The 18,496-nt window shown below is 42.0% G+C and overlaps 1 protein-coding gene across 1 annotated transcript in view; it reads right to left on the bottom strand.

Moving 5' to 3' along the window:
• Positions 1–18,496, bottom strand: part of SND1 (staphylococcal nuclease and tudor domain containing 1) — a 414,480-nt gene that overhangs the window by 347,543 nt on the left and 48,441 nt on the right. The window contains exons 8-10 of the mRNA XM_061165737.1: positions 18,279–18,385; positions 15,553–15,643; positions 3,672–3,785 (exon numbers count right to left, since the gene is read on the bottom strand). Coding sequence (XP_061021720.1) covers positions 3,672–3,785; positions 15,553–15,643; positions 18,279–18,385 — 312 coding nt within the window. The remainder of the gene's footprint in view (positions 1–3,671; positions 3,786–15,552; positions 15,644–18,278; positions 18,386–18,496) is intronic.

The following is an 18,496-nucleotide window of genomic DNA, read 5'->3' as shown; positions in this document are numbered from 1 at the left end:
AATGGCCAAGCATCCTTTGTTTCTGTTAACTACGAGACCATCCTCCAGTTCCCAAAACACATCCTTGACGTTTCCTTTGGAGAGTCCATCAGGGCTGTTCTAACTAGGACAGCCACATCGTCTTGTACACACTGTGCCGTGAACGAGGGCACCTGGCCAGGGGGACGGAGGGAAAATGGGAGCTGAAATCCAGCCTCCACTCTATTTGCCAAGCCGTGTGCCCTGACCTGAGGTTGCCTGAAGCAAGGGGCGGTCTTCTCTAACTTGCATAAGGGTACAATGTGGCCTCACAGATGTCCTGACATCTACGCCTTCAGTACTTGACTGGACTGCCCTTGTAGTAAAAAAAAAAAAAACAAAAACTGTTGTATACAGTAAAGAACACTAGGGAAACCAAGGACTCCAAAGGGACTCCTTTACAGCCTGGCTGGGATCCCTGGATGACGCCTATTCCTACACCTATACTGTAAATCTAACATAAGCATTAGGTCTCTTCCCCTCACTGTGAGAGTTCCAGGGGAAGTAGAAAGGCAAGAACCCTAACTCCTCTAGTGTAGAGGCTGCTAGAGCCACACTCACAACCCTGCATTTTCCACTCCTTTCGCCTCCAGGCGAGTTTTACCAAAAACAAAACCAGAACCCATCACTACAGATCAGTTTTCATCTAGCATGATTTTCCTTTATAGATGCAAAGTTACTTTCATGTTTTATAAATGCAAGCCACCAACACAAGCACGCTCAAATCTGAAAGGTGTCGTCCCTTAAAATTCTTCAAGGCAAAAGAAATATAAAAATCATGGCATAGATGTTTTCAACCTGTGGCCCATGCCTAACTCCCAAACCCATTTCTTATTACCCTGCTTTCCCCTACCCCGACCCCAGCATTAAGTATCCTCTATTCCAATCATACAAAACTGCCGGCAGTTGATCACATGGCCCGCAGTCTCTCTTCATGAGTACCGGGAATGTTTACAGAACATGTGTTACCTGCCCTGCCCTGCGGCCCACGGAGCATCACACCACACATGCACCATTCACAGTGGCCACCCATTCCCTAGGACCAAACTCATCTGGTTCTTGTCATTGCTGCTGTCTTGGTCAGAAATTGTCTTCTCTCCATTTTTTACCTAGCTAACTCCTAGTCAGCCTTCAGGCCTTAAGAAGCCTTCCCAGATCATACATTCCTATGAACGCTAACGTTTTCTTCCACAGCACATAACATAAACACACTTACGTGCGTATGTCCCCTACTAGACTATAAAGTTCCGTGAGAGTAGTTTTAGGAGGGTTTATTCCCCATGGCTTCCCCAGCACAACATCTGGTACAAAGGGAAAGGACTGATCAAGGACAATGAACCTATTCATCAGAATTCCTCAACCTGTGCTGTCCATTACAATAGTCACTACACACCTGTGGCTCCTGAACCCGAGAAATATGCTAGGATGAACTGAGATCCAAGTATAAAATATACACCAGATTTCTAAGACACAGTTAAGATAAAAGTTAAATATCTCATGAATTTTTTATATTCAATAAATGCTGAAATGATACTGTTTTGGATATAGTAGGTCAAATAAGCTGCATTAAAATTAATGTTCTTTAAAACAGAGCTACTAGACAATTTTAAATAACACAGAGAGCTCACATCTGTGGCTTGCATTATGCATCTATCAGACAGTGCTGGTCTATGAGGCCCTCTCTCCCACCTGCTTACTTCTCATCCATGAGCGCTCAAGAGGCTTTGGAGCTGTTCCCGAGAAGACTTCCCCAGCACCCACCACAACAGGGCTCCGCACAGCACCTCCATCACTGTACTCAAAGGGGGTTACAGTCATCTCTTATGTGACCCTCACTAAGATCTTCCAAAGGAATTTAATGAACAAATAAGGGAACTCATTCCTCAATTCACTCAAAAGCTATATGTTGACTCTTAGAGCTGAGCCTCACTTAAAGCTTTCTTAAAATGGAGGAAGATCTCAGGAATGAACAGGAGTTTGAAATAAGCGATAACCTACCTTGGTAAAGAACAAGAAATTTTATAACAGGACCCTGCCTAAACTAGGAAATATATTCCAACAACTTTCCGTCGTCCACTCGGCTAAGGGAAATCCATCCATTACCCCTTGAGAAGTTACAAAGGATTCTACAAAAAACATAAACTTCTCAGTGGTAGTCTATCATCACCAACCTGCTGTAACACCCCCACACCCCTAAAAACTGCTTAAAATTCAGCTCCTGAATCTACTTTAACATAATGCTTTGGCTGATGATGCAGGCACAAAAATTAACGTTCAAGAATTCCAAAGTTGTGGTTGCTGTGGGAACCTTAATTCCAACTGCATGGCACAGATGCAGAAGTGTGGACTACTCCCAACACTGATAAAATTGGAGATGTATATTTACTCTGTGCAATGAGGCAGAGCTACAGTTACTGAGAGAACCTTATTTTGGCATTTCTAAGCTTCCGTGCATTTAAATTCTCAAGCTCACCACAATACTGTTTGCTGCATTAAAATGCCTTTTCTATGGGGGGAAAAAGGCTGGGAGGATGGAGGGGAGGGGTGGAGATGAACTGATTGGCCAGACATTCAAAGAATCCATCCTGTATGGATTTCTTATGCATGATTTGATTCAAAAGACAATCACAATATTTTTATTTTACTCTTATGGGCTGCCTATAAACTCTCACACAAATGAAAACGGGGCCTGAATTTCAACTCGTGAATGCACTGAGACACGGGTACGTGGAAAACATGAGAAAAGCAAACTTCACATCTCTAAAACTACAAAAGGATACATTACAAAACCACATGGCACCAAGTTCAACCGCACTGTTTAATTTGCCTGTGGCACCGGCTCTCCCCGAGGACCCAGTTCTACAACCAATCCACACACTCACACACTTTAACTATCAGGAGGCAAAAACAGGGGCTGGAAAAAATGTCTACAGAAACAAGACAGCCTAACAAACAAAAAAGTTCAACCACAATCCCTTTCCCCAACCTCTTATAAGTCGGAACAACAGAAAGAAAATGACCACAAAATTTAAAACAAAACTGCCTGCAGTTTTCATCCTAAGCATAATTTCTCAAATTGACATACCAAAATCGTACACATTGGCTAGCCAAGCACCCCTGCTGCCCAAAGACCCAGCAAATAGCACAGAACAGTGCAACTAATTATTCTAGTCACCACTTGGAAAAGATGAGTAACTGACCCCAGACAATATATATGTAAGTATATATATATATATACATACCAAGATTTATTTCTTCCTAGAGCAAAAACACAGAGCAAATCAAAATGGCCAGCAGAACAGGCCTTGCTATCATGCACGTGAGACACGGACCTTTCCTCTCCTTATCTTCAGAGAATAAGATCTCGTTAACAAGACTCATTCACCACCTAACATACACCAACCCTACCTCCTCTCAAGCCCCTTAGGAAGGAATGCCAATGGGGCCCATCAAAAACAAAGGAAAGCAGTGAGTGTGGTTCAAGAGAAACAGTCTTGCCCAGGGGCTAGGCTGCCAATACTAGGAAATCATACTTCTGTGATTTACACCATTGGTCTGTTAGTGTTCGCCTATACACGAACCACATCTAAATGATCGTCCAGCTCCTCCCTCTTGGTTTCAGAAAAGAGGTGCTGCTGCTTCTCTCGTCTCACCTGTGTATTCTCCCCCTCCAGTCTCGGTGGTCTGATGCTGGACAGGTGGATGGTCTTGTAGTCCCCGGAATTCAGCTTCACGACAATGGCGTCGGCATTCAGCACCTGCATCACCTGTGGGCGGCAAGAAGGCAGAAATGCTGAAACATGCCTCAACGGCCCAAACCCCGCAGCACGTGTGCTAAGGAGCAAGGCACGCCGGTCACAGGAAGAAGGCTGAGACCAACAGCCATTGGGATAGACCCAACATCATTCTTTACGGTACAACAATGTTGAAGGAAACTATCCTATTATTAGCAGACCTGAGAGATATGATGATTTCTCAGCAAGGCACGATCTGTATCACTCAGAAAGATGGCCAAGCTTTTTTATCTTTTGCCCTGACCAAGATTGGTGGGGAACTACAAAGCTTAAGAACTGGAAATCTAGTCTCTACGTGCTACTGAAGATTTTCCTTGAAACAGGTTCTAAGTTAAAATCAAAATGCCTATCACAACATGATTCTACGAAAAGAGGCAAGGGCTGGATTAGGAGGTACCAGCACTAGACGAGAAAAAACCAAAATAGGACACCCCAACACAGAGCAGAAAAATCAAAAGGCAAGTGAAGGGCAAAAAGTATTGTCATCTCAGCGTGTGAAAGGAGATGTTCCGTTGTTGATCTCACCGGCAGAAACGTTAGATTGCTAAGATATGACTTACTACTCTGGAAGCCACTACTCTGGAAGCAACTACTCTGGAAGCCACCTTTTCAGAGCACTACTATGGGCATCTCTGTTTTGGAACCCAAAACAGTAACACTGGACCCCACTCTCAGCTAGTAACTAACTCCCAAGCTTTCGAGGCTATCTATTCAACAGCAAAAGCACTAATATTCCTCTGTGGAGGTTATCAGAACACCCCACCAATGTGCACAGAATAAAATTTCCTCAAAACCACACTCAGAGTACATCAGGGTTATAACCAGACTTCATAATTCAGCCAGCAGTCTACAATTCACCTGATTTTATTCAGAACTTGTTGTTATAAGGCCATTTGGGGTTTTTGGTAAGTAACACTTTACTACAAGGAAGCTATTGACTACAAAACACAGTCACCATCCACTTCATCTGATGAATCAAAACCCACTCTCCCCGCCTTCAATCAGACCCCATCAGGAGCAAACAGGCAGCTGAACAAATTACAGGGTCAGCTGCCACCGTGAGGGAAGGCTTGCAAAAGTCCCCTCATCTTTTATATGTGAAACAAAAGGAGCTAGAGTCTCCTTCGCTGTGGTGGGTATCACACTGCTAAGAATCCTAAAGGAGCCTTCACCAACTATTCCCTGGAAGACTCACAACCTTTTACAACAGAATATACCCACTCGTTTGCAGACTCCTGCAAAAATGGCTAGCCTCTATCTTTTCCTGAGAACCAGCCAATCACACAGGAAAAAAAAAAAAGAGTGATTTAAGGGACAATCTGAAGAAGGAGCAAAAAAGCAAAAACCAAGTGAGAAATTATACATGACAGGAAATAGCAGGAGGAAAGCGCCATCAAACAGAATGAATGAAAAAAGAAAGATGACAGCTGGAATCAAGCTGTAAGTCCATGGAGGGCTGACTACCGCTGGTGGATAGGGAAGATAACCTGGGGTTTTCACACCATTAGTAATGGAAGCAGTATAGAGAAAAACAGGCTAGGGACCACAAGGGTAGTAAAGGTCTGAGAAAGAGCTCTATAGATTAGGAGACTCTTTGTGACCCCGTGGACTGTAGTCTACCAGGCTCCTCCATCCATAGGATTCTCCAGGTGAGAATACTGGAGCGGGTGGCCATTCCCTTCTCCAGGGGATCTTCCTGACCCAGGGATTGAACCCAGGTCTCCCACATTGCAGGCAGATGGTTTACCCTCTGAGCTACCAGGGGAAGCCCCATAGATTAGGAGAGGGGGTAATTATTTTCAAGTTTCAACTAGGTCTAAGATTAACTTGCAAAACCTGAATGCAGCAAAAAACCAGGCTCAGATAACTACAGCCATTCTGCTATAACCTTTTTTTTTAGAGTTGAGAATCACACAAAGGCTAACACTAAAGCCCAGAGAGTCAGAGCCTCAAAACTCACCTGGCCAGAAAACCTTAGTGAAGCCCAAGGGTAATCAAAAGCATGATGTGTGGTCACATGAGGACGAAGCCAAGGTCAGAAATGATTACCTAGTATGGGTGGTTTTGGAACTCTCCAAAACAAAGACCCCCCCTTACAGCAGCCCTATCATTTAAGTGCAGAACTAAAAACAGCCAAGATACAACCAAGCATGTGGATTCAGTAACTGAAAGAAAAAGAGTATATCTTGCTACCATTACCATCTAGACACATTAATGCCAAAGTAAAAATGCCTGCCATAATGGAATCTCTCTCACTCCCTAAAGACAGCAGCAGTGGCTTGGCCAACTGACCACAAGAGAAAGACCTCAGCTAATGATTTCCCTATCCTTCAAAATCCCACATGTATATGAAATGGATTAATGCAGAGGTCCCCAACCTTTTCAGCGCCAAAGATCAGTTTCGTAGAAGACAATTTTTCCACAGATCAAGAGTTGGGGGATGGTTTTGGAATGATTCAAGCACATTACATTTGTTGCATACTTTATCTCTAATCTAATGTCACCGCTCATCTGACAGGAGGTACTAGTCCGTGGCACGGAGGTCGGGGACCCCTCGATTAAAAGCAGAGAGAGGTAGGGGAGGGGACCACGTGGTATCCACAGTTATACTGCTATCCCGCCTTCAAGCCAAAAATTCCATAAAGCCATACCAAGCACAACAGCTAGTACAGCAAATCAGTACTGCTCCTCCCTCCAGAGGAGGTACAGAACCACGGCCCAACAGACATCTCAACTGCACACACATCACGGGATTTCCAAATCTCAATGATGGATCAAGCTGCACCTTCCTCTCCCTCCAAAATCAATTCCTATTAAAATGTCCATTGCTGAAAACATAGGGAAGCTTCCTATGATTAAGACATGAGAAATATCTAGACATTCTCTACACCCTACTCATGCTCACAGAGAAATAAAACCAAGGAAAGTATCATAGCGCTCACACCTTTACCCTCTGATTACAGAATGTGAGGCTCGAAGTATACCCTGGTGACAAGTTACTGGTATTCGTCACCCCTTATAACGTGTTAGCAGCCGCAGCAGCAGCGAGCGGCTTCTCGGAGCTGTAAATTTCAGGCCTCAGCAGCAGACTCTCTCTGCTCGGCATCTCCCTGATTAGCAACCTCCTCTTCAGGAACTGTGTGCTCTGACGCTGCCAGCTAAACGAGGCCTGCCTTCCTGGAGAAGCGGGGTGAGTGTGCCTATCTGCGCGTGTGTGCATGGAAGTGGGGTTTATGGGGTAAATTGTGCCATAGCTGTCCGGAGAACAAGCAGCTCCTGGGCAGAGACATGGAAGAAGCAATCAAACAGCAGTTACAGTCACACAGTGCAATAAGTAAAATGCAGAGTGGATTACCATCCAAAGCCTGCTTGTCAGCACCGTCAAAGGCCACATTTATAACGGTGATGTTTCTGATGGTGCTTTCCATCAGGGCAATTTGAAGTATGCCCACATCATCGCTCACCTCCTCATATGACTGACCTCGAGTCCACACACACACACCCCTACTGACCACATGTTCCAAGAGCAGAATCTACACAGAATAAAAGGTCACTAGCTGGACTCCAGATGCAAGACCTAAACCCAATCCCCTCTGCATTTCTTAGAGCCCAACTGCAAAAGGAAAAATGAGAGGCTTAATGACAACACAGCGCAGGGTAAGGGCTGCCACAGGTCAGGAGAACGGCAGAGCGCTGTCGGAGGCAGGGGACATCTGGCCATCACCCTGGCCTCCTGCCACATCCCCCCATCTGCGGCGCCCGTCTACAGAGCTGAGCAAAGGGCTGCTGATGCTCAGCTTCTCAAACCTGCAGCATCTCTGAGACACAGAAAGACCCTCAGGACAGCCCCGAACACAACCCGCAGTCCTCCCACGTGGCCGAGGTGATCGGCACCGGACAGAAAGGAAAGGAACAGCCGCTCAAACAAGGCTTCTACAGGCACCACCTGTGGGCGCCCTTGAAGGGGCCACTGGAAAGGGGACACCAAACACCCTTCTTACTCTCCTAACTCAGGACATCGCTGCTTCTCCTGCTTCCCCAGCTTTCATCTGCCAGGTCTGTTCTCCCCAAGCTAAACCTGGAAGCATCAGTGAAGCAACACCGCAGTGGGGGATATCAGGAGCACCCCACCCTATCTCAGCGATGACCATGGCTCCCCACACAGCCCCCAGAAAACCCCAGCTACCACCCTGCATCCTCACAAGATACGAAGCACAACCTGCTGAGGCCAATACCCTTAGGTACCTAAGCCCGAGTCAACAAACTGGATGCTCTAATAGGTACTTAAAAGGAAGCCAGGCATCAGACGAATTCCCATAGAGGAGTAGCCTACAAAATACCCGACCTGCACTCCTCGTAACTGTCAAGGTCATCAAAAGCAAAGAAAATCTGAGAAACTACCAAATCCAAGAGGAGCCTAACAAGATCTGACAACTAAATTTAGCATGCTATTGAGGATGAGATTCTGGAACAGAAAACGGACATCAGAGGAAAGCTAAGAAAATCTGACTAAAGTATAGACTTCAGTTAATGTATCAATACCAGTAATTACTTATAATCAATGTGCCATAATCTTGTCAGATAATAATAGGGGAAACTGGGGGGGGGGGGCCACTAACGTAGGAACTCTGTAGCATCTGCCAATTTTTCTGTAAATTTAAAACTGTTCTAAAAAAGTCTCAATTTTAAAAGTAGGTAAATGTTTACAAATGTTTTCTAAATTAACCATTTTCTCATCAGCAAATTAGTTTGCTAACTTAAGCAACAAACCAAGTCTTGACCTCTTTTTGGTTTAAGAGGGCCACCTTCCTAACCAGAAAGAACATCCCCAGAACTTTTTTTTCATCTGAAAGCCACGTGACCAAACCAAAGATCAAGGGAGTAGCTAGTCATTTTTGTTCTCTCCATATTACCAAACAAGAACATAAAAGTCTAGACAAAAATACTAAGTATCCTTGCTTAAAAACCATCTTTGTGCTCATCTGAGCTCATGCTCAGTCACTCAGTGGTGTCTGACTCCTTACAACCCCGTGGACTATAGACTGCCAGGCTCCTCTGTCTATGGGATTCTCCAGGCAAGAATACTGGAGTGGGTTGCCATTTCCTCCTCCAGGGGATCTTCCCAACCCAAGGATCAAACCCACGTCTCCTTCGTCTCCTGCTTTAACAGGAGGATTCTTTACCACTGAGCCACCATCTGAGAAGACATGGTAATGAACTCCATACAAAGCCATGACATTTTTGAACAGCAAAAAATCAGCAGGGTCAAACCAAATAGGTACCGGTGCCCCACCCATGGACAGCTTATAACCTGACCTCCAAAACTGGACACAGTCAACAGTATCACACAGCTAACTAAGGGTTCTCCCAGTCGAAGCCCCAGAGGGTAAGCTCCTTGAAACAGAAACCACTTCTCATTCTTTTGCATCTTCTCAAAGCACCTAGTTCGGGGCTCTGTTGGTTAAGCAATCAGCTGGAACAGAGAACCAAGCTGGCTGCCTCTATCTAACCAGGCTGGGCAGGGAGAAGACCCAGCCCCCTCGCCCCACCCCCAAGTGTTATTCAGGTCTGTGAAATCTGCAAGGCCCAAGCATTCAGCAGCAGGGACAGGGAAGCCAAGCCACGTGCTCAAGGGACCATATGGCTACAAACAGCACAGATCAGCTAAAACGCCACAGGGAAGGCAAGCAGGAAACTGGCAAGCCACGACAGGCACAAAAGTTTCAAGCAGGCTCAGCTAATCGCTGTGAAGTGAACATGTCTCTCTGCTAACCTGGAGAGACAAGGAGAATGTTCCCTAGCACTGCCTTCCCTAAGAGGAGGAGAACACAAACCAGTCTTGCAGTGCCCCGTGTATCCAGAGAACACTTGGCTGAGTTTCAAGTTTCTCAGGAGTAGGACTCTTGGCCAACTCCCACCTCCAGCTTTGCATCAGTTCCAGAAGTCACCCAGAGGGTCCCAGGGGCACAAAGTTAGAGTTCATAGGTCACCTTTAGCAGGCTTTTTAGCTATTTAGCTGTTCTCTGTAAAATTATGAACCCAGGTCTCCGGCATTGTAGGCAGATTCTTTATTATCTGAGCCACCAGAGAAGCCCAAAAATACTGGAGTAGGTAGCCTGTCCTTCTCCAGGGGATCTTCTTGAACCAGGAATCTAACAAGGGTCACCTGCATTGCAGGCAGATTCTACCAGCCGAGCTACCAGGGAATAAATTAATACCTAGGAGACAGTGGTCCTCTCTTCAGTAGGCACTCTATTTGTTTAGGCCTTATGGTCACACCAGCCTCAGAGCAGAATCCTTCAGCAAAAATTTGCAGGACTGCCAGACTATGTTCAGGAAAGCCCAAGGCACCTTAGGACCTTTTTAGGTTTCCTTGCAAGAGTAGTTTTGTCATTAACAAATGTTTTAAATTAGGCAAAATAACTACAAAACTGCCGCTGGGTTCTAGCTTGGGAAAAGAAATCATCTTCCCTTTTACATTTAATGCTGACATCTTGTGTTCTACAATAGAGTTTGGCATACTATGGCCAAGGGCCCACCACTTACTCTTGTAAATAAAGCTTCCTTGGAACACAGACACACCCATTCATTACGCATTACCAATAGCTGATTTCTTGCTATAGTGGTAGAACTGTACAGTTGCAAAGAGACTATATGGCCCAGAAAGACTAAAATATTTACTATTATGGTCCTTTAAGAAAATTGTGGTCAAGCTCTGTTCTAACAACATATTTTAAAATGAACACACATGGGATATACACTAGTTACCAATGTCTGGGGAGCTATTTGGCAAATATACTCCAAAATACTTCTAAGGAAATAACTGCCACTTAGGCAGAGATTTATTCCATTTATTAAATAATGGAAAAGTGATAAATGACATGAATAATGACCTACTGGGGACTAGTTAAATAAATTATGATGCAGTCTTACAATGGAACACAAGGAACAAAAAAGAAAGTTCATATATTTACTTTGTTACCCTCCCTAAATACTTCTACACAAAAATAAAAGGTTTGAGGGGCGGTTTTTTCATTTTGCTTTGTCCTGTTGTTTGCCAAAGCCCGAAAGGACAAAGATAATGAGAGAGAAGAATATAGCAACAAAACTTGGAAGCTGGAAAGCAGAGGAATGAGTGGTAACTGACTCTACAGACTCAGGAAAGCTAAATCTTGAGCTAGTGGTGAGAAAAGAAAACAGTCTTTCTGACTTATACTGCAGACTTCCCCTACTCACCAAGAGTGAGAAACTATCAAATCAGGGATCTCAAGGGGGAATGAAAATAAGGCCCCAAACTAGGACTGTTTTAAAATGTAAGAAGCACCTGGATTTCAAAATGGAGACACTAAATCCCATACTGCTTCTAAACCAGTGTTGAATACCTAAATTCCATACTGCTCCTAAACCAGTGCTGAATACCTCGTTCTTTGAGAGACCACCAAAGGTTACCAGATATCTAAAGAAAGTCTCTAATATGGAAAATAAGAGATCAAAATAACCAAACAGAATTAAAAACAACTGAAGAGAACACAGACTATACAGGGAGAGAAAAATCTTTAACAAATTATTATTAATTCCTGAAATCCTAACAGATGATATTCATCTCTGAAATAAGTATTACATGTTATTTTTTAATAGCAATAAGAGAAACATTCAGGGAGCAAAGGAAGCTTTTAGAAATTAAAATACAGCATGATAAAATATCTAATAGAAGAGATGAGAGATAAACATGAAGATATCTAGAAAGAAGAAAAGACAAAAAAATGGAAAATAGTAAGAAAAAATTAGGACTAGTCCCTGAAGTTAAACATCCAAACAGAAATTCTAGAAAAACAGCAGAGAAACTAGATGGAAACCAACAACAAAAGAGTTAAAATTTAATTTTTAATATGGTTTCATTTTTAAACCACAACATGATCACACATGGATAAGCAAAGCACATCATTGTGAAATTTCAGAATAAAGAATTTGCTAAGAGCTTATAGAAATAAAAAACATAGCACTGGGATGGGAGATCAGAATGATTTCAGGCCACTAAAGAAATAAAGAAAGAAAGAAAACAAACAAAAACTCTTAACAAATAAAAGTGGAGCAATGCTGTCATAATTCTAAAAGAAAATAGCTTCTAACAAAATTCTATACCCATCTAAATTATCAAATGTAATAACAGAGTAGACATGAACAGTTTCAAAAAATCTACCTTCTAAGCACTTCTTTCCCAAGAAGCTAACAGAATGTGTGTCACCAAAACAAAGTCGTAAATCATAATGAAGCCATAAGAGTCAGCAAACATAGCACCAATCCAGGAGTGAGGCAAAGAAAAATTCAAGATAATGGTAAAGAAATCCAAAGAAGACACCTTTATAAAAGGAAAAAGAAGAACTAAACTAAACTAGACTGTTACAGGCCACAAGGCTCCAGGCAAGTACTATGGAAAAAGATAAAAATAATGACCTGAATCATGTCTTGAGAAAAGATTTAAACAGATGACAGAACGTGGGGGTTGAATTAATAAGTACATAAAAGATATATACACAAAATTTAAAAATTAACTCCAGGAAAAACAAAAAATCATGCAGGAAATGAAAAGCAGTCATAACATGCTATATATCTCGGAAGTGATTAGCATTTACAAAGTAAACACTGAATATTAACTGATCCAGAGTTATGATATAGTCTTATTAGAAGGCACGGAGAAAAGTACATGTAGACCCATGTATGAAAAAACCAAATCCTCATCTTCCATGGTGTGAAGAAAAAGGGGTTATGCCTGAAAAATTAGGAGCAAGCAATTGAAGATTTTATTCAAAGACGTGGATTAGCCAAGAGTTGAAAATGGTTGCCTCAAGCGAGAGTGAAATAAAAGAGTACACTTCTCTTAAGAAGCCCACAGAGTTCTTTAAAAATGTCCACGCAAAAAATTTAGAGTTAAAATTTGTCAAATCCTTCACTAATCTAACCTGCTATGGTTGGTATTAGATACATTCCTATAAGACAATGTGCCTGTAAGACTGTATGTAGCCTGCTAAATTAGTCAATGTCTCTTTTTGTCCAAAGTTAAGGAAATTCAGGTGTAATAAAGTCACTGACATCAGAACTCCAAAAATAAATAAAATTTAAAAAAAAAATAATAAAAATGTCTACATGTTAAAAGTAAAAATTACCAACTTAAAAATTATATACAAAAGAATACAAGTCAGTACTATTCAAAAAGTGACTGCCAGTCTACAATGAGATAAGGCGCTTGTACCAGAACATAAATCAACTACATCACTGAGAACATTGCTGACATTTTTTCCATAGCAAGATCTTCTTGATGAAAGCAGCAAGGCCTTGATTTACATTCTGGCTCAAGTTCCTTATATCATATCAAACCATTCTGAGGAGGACTGGTATAGGTCAAAGGTTAGCAGACTTTTTCTGTAAAGGGCCAGATAACAAATACTTTAGGCTTGGCAGGCCATATGGTCTCTGTCACAACTTCTCACCTCTGCCACAATACCACAAAAACTGACAATATGTAAACGAAGAGACGTGGCTATGTTCCAATTTACTCATGACACTGAAATTTGAATTTCATATAATTCCAACGTGCCACAAACCCTTCTTTCTATGTAAAATCCAATCTTAGCTCACAGACCACACAAAAACAATGGTGGGCCATATTTGGCCCATGGGCCAGTTTGCCAACACCCACAATTGACAGTATGATCAACTTTTTCTTTCATAGTAATTTCATCTAGTAAGTGTGTTTTTCCTCCTTTTTGTGCTTTTTCCTGTTTTAAAAACAAAAATAATCCTGAAGGATTTAAAAAATTCAGTGAAAACCTTTTTCTCTCTACTCTCTGAATAGGCCTATATCTGAATGACCTAAATTTATGTTTAGGATACTACAGGATCCTTTATCAGATGGCTTTTATAGAGATATTCTCCTCTATTCTGGCATTGTAAAAAATAAAACTTCATTGTAATTAAAAAAAAAAAAAGGCTCACTTTGTTTTAAAACAAAAAAAAGACAAAAATAGATCCTGAGATCCTGGATTTTTTCAAAACAGAAGGAATGTGCTATATGTCCTAAAGCTCTCCTTTCTCAAGTTACCAATAAAATCATACTCAGGATAAATGTAAAGCCGCTGGCTCAATCATCTAATTCTTTAGATGAAGAATTTTTCTTCAGCAGAGCCTTAGTTTCCCAAGTAACCAAGACCCAAAACCCTTCCAAATCTTCCAGGTTTCTCTACCAATTCAGTTTCAACTGAGGAGGGGCAGGTAGGGACAGGACAGTGTAATGAGACTCTCCCAAGAGTCATCTGTATCACTGGAATTGTGATGATGGTGAAAAATGGAAGGCCTGCCTCCTTGGTGAGTGAATGGTCATGCTTTCCTTGTGTAGCTATGTCCTTCTATAGCCTTAGGACAGATTACAGGAAAACATAAACACAAATAAATTCCAATCGGCAGAGCAGCTATGTCCAAGTTCCCAAGCTGGTGTGGTTCTCACACAAAGAAGCAGCGGTCCATTCTGATCTGCATCAAGATGTGAAAGATACATATGGAGAATCCAATCAGGAGCTCCTTCAACTAACGTCCGCTGAAAGGCACGACTACAGTTAACCCGACAGCTGGAGTAGAGACAGACCGTCTACTCGAAGAGGAAAGGGGCCGATTGAGCGCTCCGTGACCTACTGCTTTGGGCATCATAAAAAAGAAAGTGAAGAACTCCAGTCAATTCCTTGGAGACTTGTTAAAATTTTACCATTCTGAGAGAAAGCATTCCAAAATTTTTCAGGCTGACAGCGCCACCTAGTGGCTCTCCACCTTAAACTCACCGTTGGACATTTAGGACAGTCACTTCTCAGTCCAAGGATATGGATATTTAACTATTTTAAGTCCATTATGACAAAGCTTCCAGCATGTCTTGCCAAAAGTAAAAATAAGTTAAAAACATTAGCAATTTTGGGAAAGCGAGGTCTACTATAGGTTCTACCGCTCAAAGTACCAAACCCCGTGATGAAGTTTTTTAAAAAAAAACACTTTTACAGCACTGCTGCTGGATCCAAACAATCTATTCAGTAGTTCAGTTCCCTTCAGAGAAATCCATCCCAGCAAAGTGGAGAGCCCTCAGAAAAACACATCACAATAGAAAAAATTCAAAACCACAAACACATTCCACATTAGAAAAAAATAAAAAACCACAAGAGTCTCAAACCAGAAAGAAGAGAAATTTGAGGTCTTATACCCTTGGGCATAAGAAATCTAAGAGAGGGAGTTCCCTGGTGATCCAGTCATTAGGACTCAGCGCTTTCACTGCCATGGCTGGGATTCAAGTCCTGGTGGGAACTAAGATCCTGCAAGCCTCGCAGCACAAGCAGGAAAAAAAAAAAAAAAAAAAAAAGGCAAGTGAGAAAGAAAGAAAGCAATCTAAGAGAACGTCATTTGCTAAGCAGACAGAGAGAACCTCCAGCATATAAGAGATTTCAAAGGGTCAAGGTGCACAATTTTAACCCATGAATTTCTAATGAAGTTATGCAAATCTACAGCAGAAATTTACGTTCTTATAGTTTCCAAGTTCCTTACAACAAACACACCCGTGCAGGCAGTCAGGCACACACATATGCACGCATCAGTGCTTTGCCTTTCAAGAGAAAGGCTTCAGCCCTTGACTGATTATTCAGATCTCTGTATTATCACTAGCCTGACAGCGTGCACAGTGCAGCGCCAGATGCTGAGAATGACTCACCTTGGCAACAAACTGTTTGTCCTTTTGGTCCAAATTAGCAGTGGGAGCCACGTAGTCTCTCCATATTCTCAGCCTGCGCTCCTTGGCAAACCTGGCAACAAAGCAAGGATTCAGATCACTCAGCGGGACTAGGGCAGCGACGGAATCCACCACCATCACAGGAGCAAACGGCACAAAACCCTACCCTATCTCACAGACAAGGCACCCAGGAGAAAAGGCTAATCAGACCAGCACACAGTGTGACCGCCACAAGGAAAACTATACAGCAGCTGAAACAATCCCACATGCATATATGCCATAAACCCACGGCTGACAGGCTGGGATCTGGATACACCCTTTCTCAAGCCTGGAAGGTAGAAGTCCATCTTGCTAACTAGCTCTTTGGCGTATCAAGTACCTCTCAAGTGATCCCTAAATGCCAGGCGCTGGGGTGACAGAGGAACAGCTCTCTTAAGTGGGAGGGAAGAGCGCACACATCTAACAAAAGTATTTTTTAAGACATAAGCCTGCTCACTTCTATTTGAATTATAAAAAGGTTGCTGTTCACTCAGTCAAGTCTGACTCTTCGAGACCCCACGGACTGCAGCACACCAGGCTTCCCTGTCCTTCAGTATCTCCCGGAGTTTGCTCAACCTCATATCCATTGAGTCGGTGATGCTACAAAGACTGAGTAGGACATAGTCATTGTGCTCTGAGTTTATTGTTTCATTATGAAAGACAAACATTCTTCAAAAATAAAAGAGCACTGTGACCTTCCCCCTGGTCCAGTGGTTAAGACTCCATGCTGCCAGTGCAGGGGACATGGGTTCAATTCCTAGTCAGGGAACTAAGATCCCATATGCTACAGAGTGGCCAAAAGATAAAAAAATAAAAAATAAATAAAATGAATGTATAAGGAAATATTTAAATATATAAAAAGGTTATTAGCTACCCAAATCCCATGTGGAAAACATGAACAAAATGGTCACTATAGTGCATCTAATGAGGAAGAAAAATGGACAATAATCCAATAGAATTTAAACAAAAGTTAAAAAATCATGTTGGTAAACATTTGTTTTAGAGTACAAAGCCCAGAAAAGACTTCTTGAGTCACAGTAAGAGAGGGACAGGGAATATGTGCAAAGATTTACATATATACATACACACACACACACACATATATTTTCTATCAGTGAAAAACTGTCAAAGTATTTATTTAGAAATAAAAGGATGTAGGGCAAAGGAACTATTAAACTGTTATTTCTGAAAATGGTATTGCAACTTTTCAAAGCAGTGCTAAAATGTGAAAAGACAAAAACAGCATGTTGTAGTTGTAAAAGCACGTGAAATACCTCAACAGAGATTTACCGACAATGCAAGCAAGTTCTAACACAGCATGCAAAACAGTAGGCAAGTAATCATATCATTGAAATATGATCTGCATTCCTTGGTCTAAATCTGTTTTTTAATGATGAGCCATCTTAAAAATCTCCTGTAGATGTTATAAAACATGTAGAAACTACTGTCACTGTAACTCACTTTCTTCAAAGAGAGGAAGGAACTTAAAGAATGCAAAAAGAATCATCAACCAAAATAATAATTTAGAAAAATAGACCTACAGGATTTTCTGAACAATGGCAACAACAACAAAAAAACTGAGCATCACAAAATAATCAGAAATATTTGGAAAGCTGTGCTCGATACGCGTTTTGTATCTTTTGAATTTAACTGTGGAACATAAAAAGACTAAACAATGTATACAATCACTGTGTTTTTTCCAAGCACCTACCTTTGTCAGGTATGCCATATTAAATGGCCCAGATTAAAATCTATTTTTACAAACAGTTCTAAGTATTTCTGCTTACAAGTAGAGAAGGCTGTAAGAGACCTAAGAAAGGAGAAATTCAATTCATGTTCTTACACACCTCTTCGTTGTGCACCTCAAAGGCAAAAAACTATAAATTGTATGACTCTGAAATAAACCACACAGGCTTGAGTGGAATGGCACCAGTGGTCCTGGCCTTCTACCTAAACGTATCCTGGGAGGTAGTGGGTGTGACTTTATGAATATGATATCATCTCTATTCATCTATCTGCTTCATTTTTTTCCACCTGGAGACTCAAGTTCACCTATACCTGGAAACACCTGAAATGGCCACTGATCTTTGGCATATCCACTATCATTTTTCTAGAAATCAGTTACTGCTCCATCTGCTTTAACTACGGGGTACCCAGCCAAAAACACGACACCTTACAGTTGTATTAGCATTTATAACTCCAGCATACAGTTCGATAAATTAGGGCATCAGGCTTTGCAGCAACATTGGATAGTCCTATTTAGGGACCCACAGGCTCTGTCTTTCCATCATACACTTGGCTCCAGCCTGCACATCAGGAAGGAGCCGGTAAGTTATTTCACTGCCCTCAAATAAGCCTCAAGTTTATTTCACTTCAAATGCCTAAAACCTGAAATTTAAGCGAGAGGCTTGGAAAAAAAAGTGAAATGAAAACATTAATAAAGCAAATCAGGTGACCAATGTTTGAGTGAAAAATCAGTAGACAGCCCTGAACTAGACTGAACCCAGAGATTGTAAGCCAGTCACTCCTCTACGAGATCCCAGTTTCTTCTGGCATTTCCCCAGTCCTGTACATTGACGTGGCTGGGTGAGAGAAGATCCCGAGGTTCCTTCCCCTGGAGTCCCCTACACCAAGATCCTTGGCTAGAAGGCTTCCGTGACAGGCCTTACCTCTCAGCTGCCCTCAGCTTTTCTGCACCCCGTGTGTAGACTGCAATAGACCAATCCACACAGCGGGCAAAACCTTCCTTCAGGAGGAGCTCTGTGATGTTGCCGTTCTAAAAAATAAGGCAGACACAGATTAGATTCTGTTGCAAGGGAATCCGTTTCTCTTGACTTCTGACATGATTAACATAGCCACAATCTATTTTGTAGTTAAAAAAAAAAAA

Source organism: Dama dama, chromosome 18, assembly GCF_033118175.1.
Source record: "Dama dama isolate Ldn47 chromosome 18, ASM3311817v1, whole genome shotgun sequence".
In the NCBI taxonomy this organism is placed as follows: domain Eukaryota; kingdom Metazoa; phylum Chordata; class Mammalia; order Artiodactyla; family Cervidae; genus Dama; species Dama dama.
The sequence above is the reverse complement of the archived record's forward strand: the minus strand, read 5'-3'. Positions and strand labels throughout refer to the sequence as shown.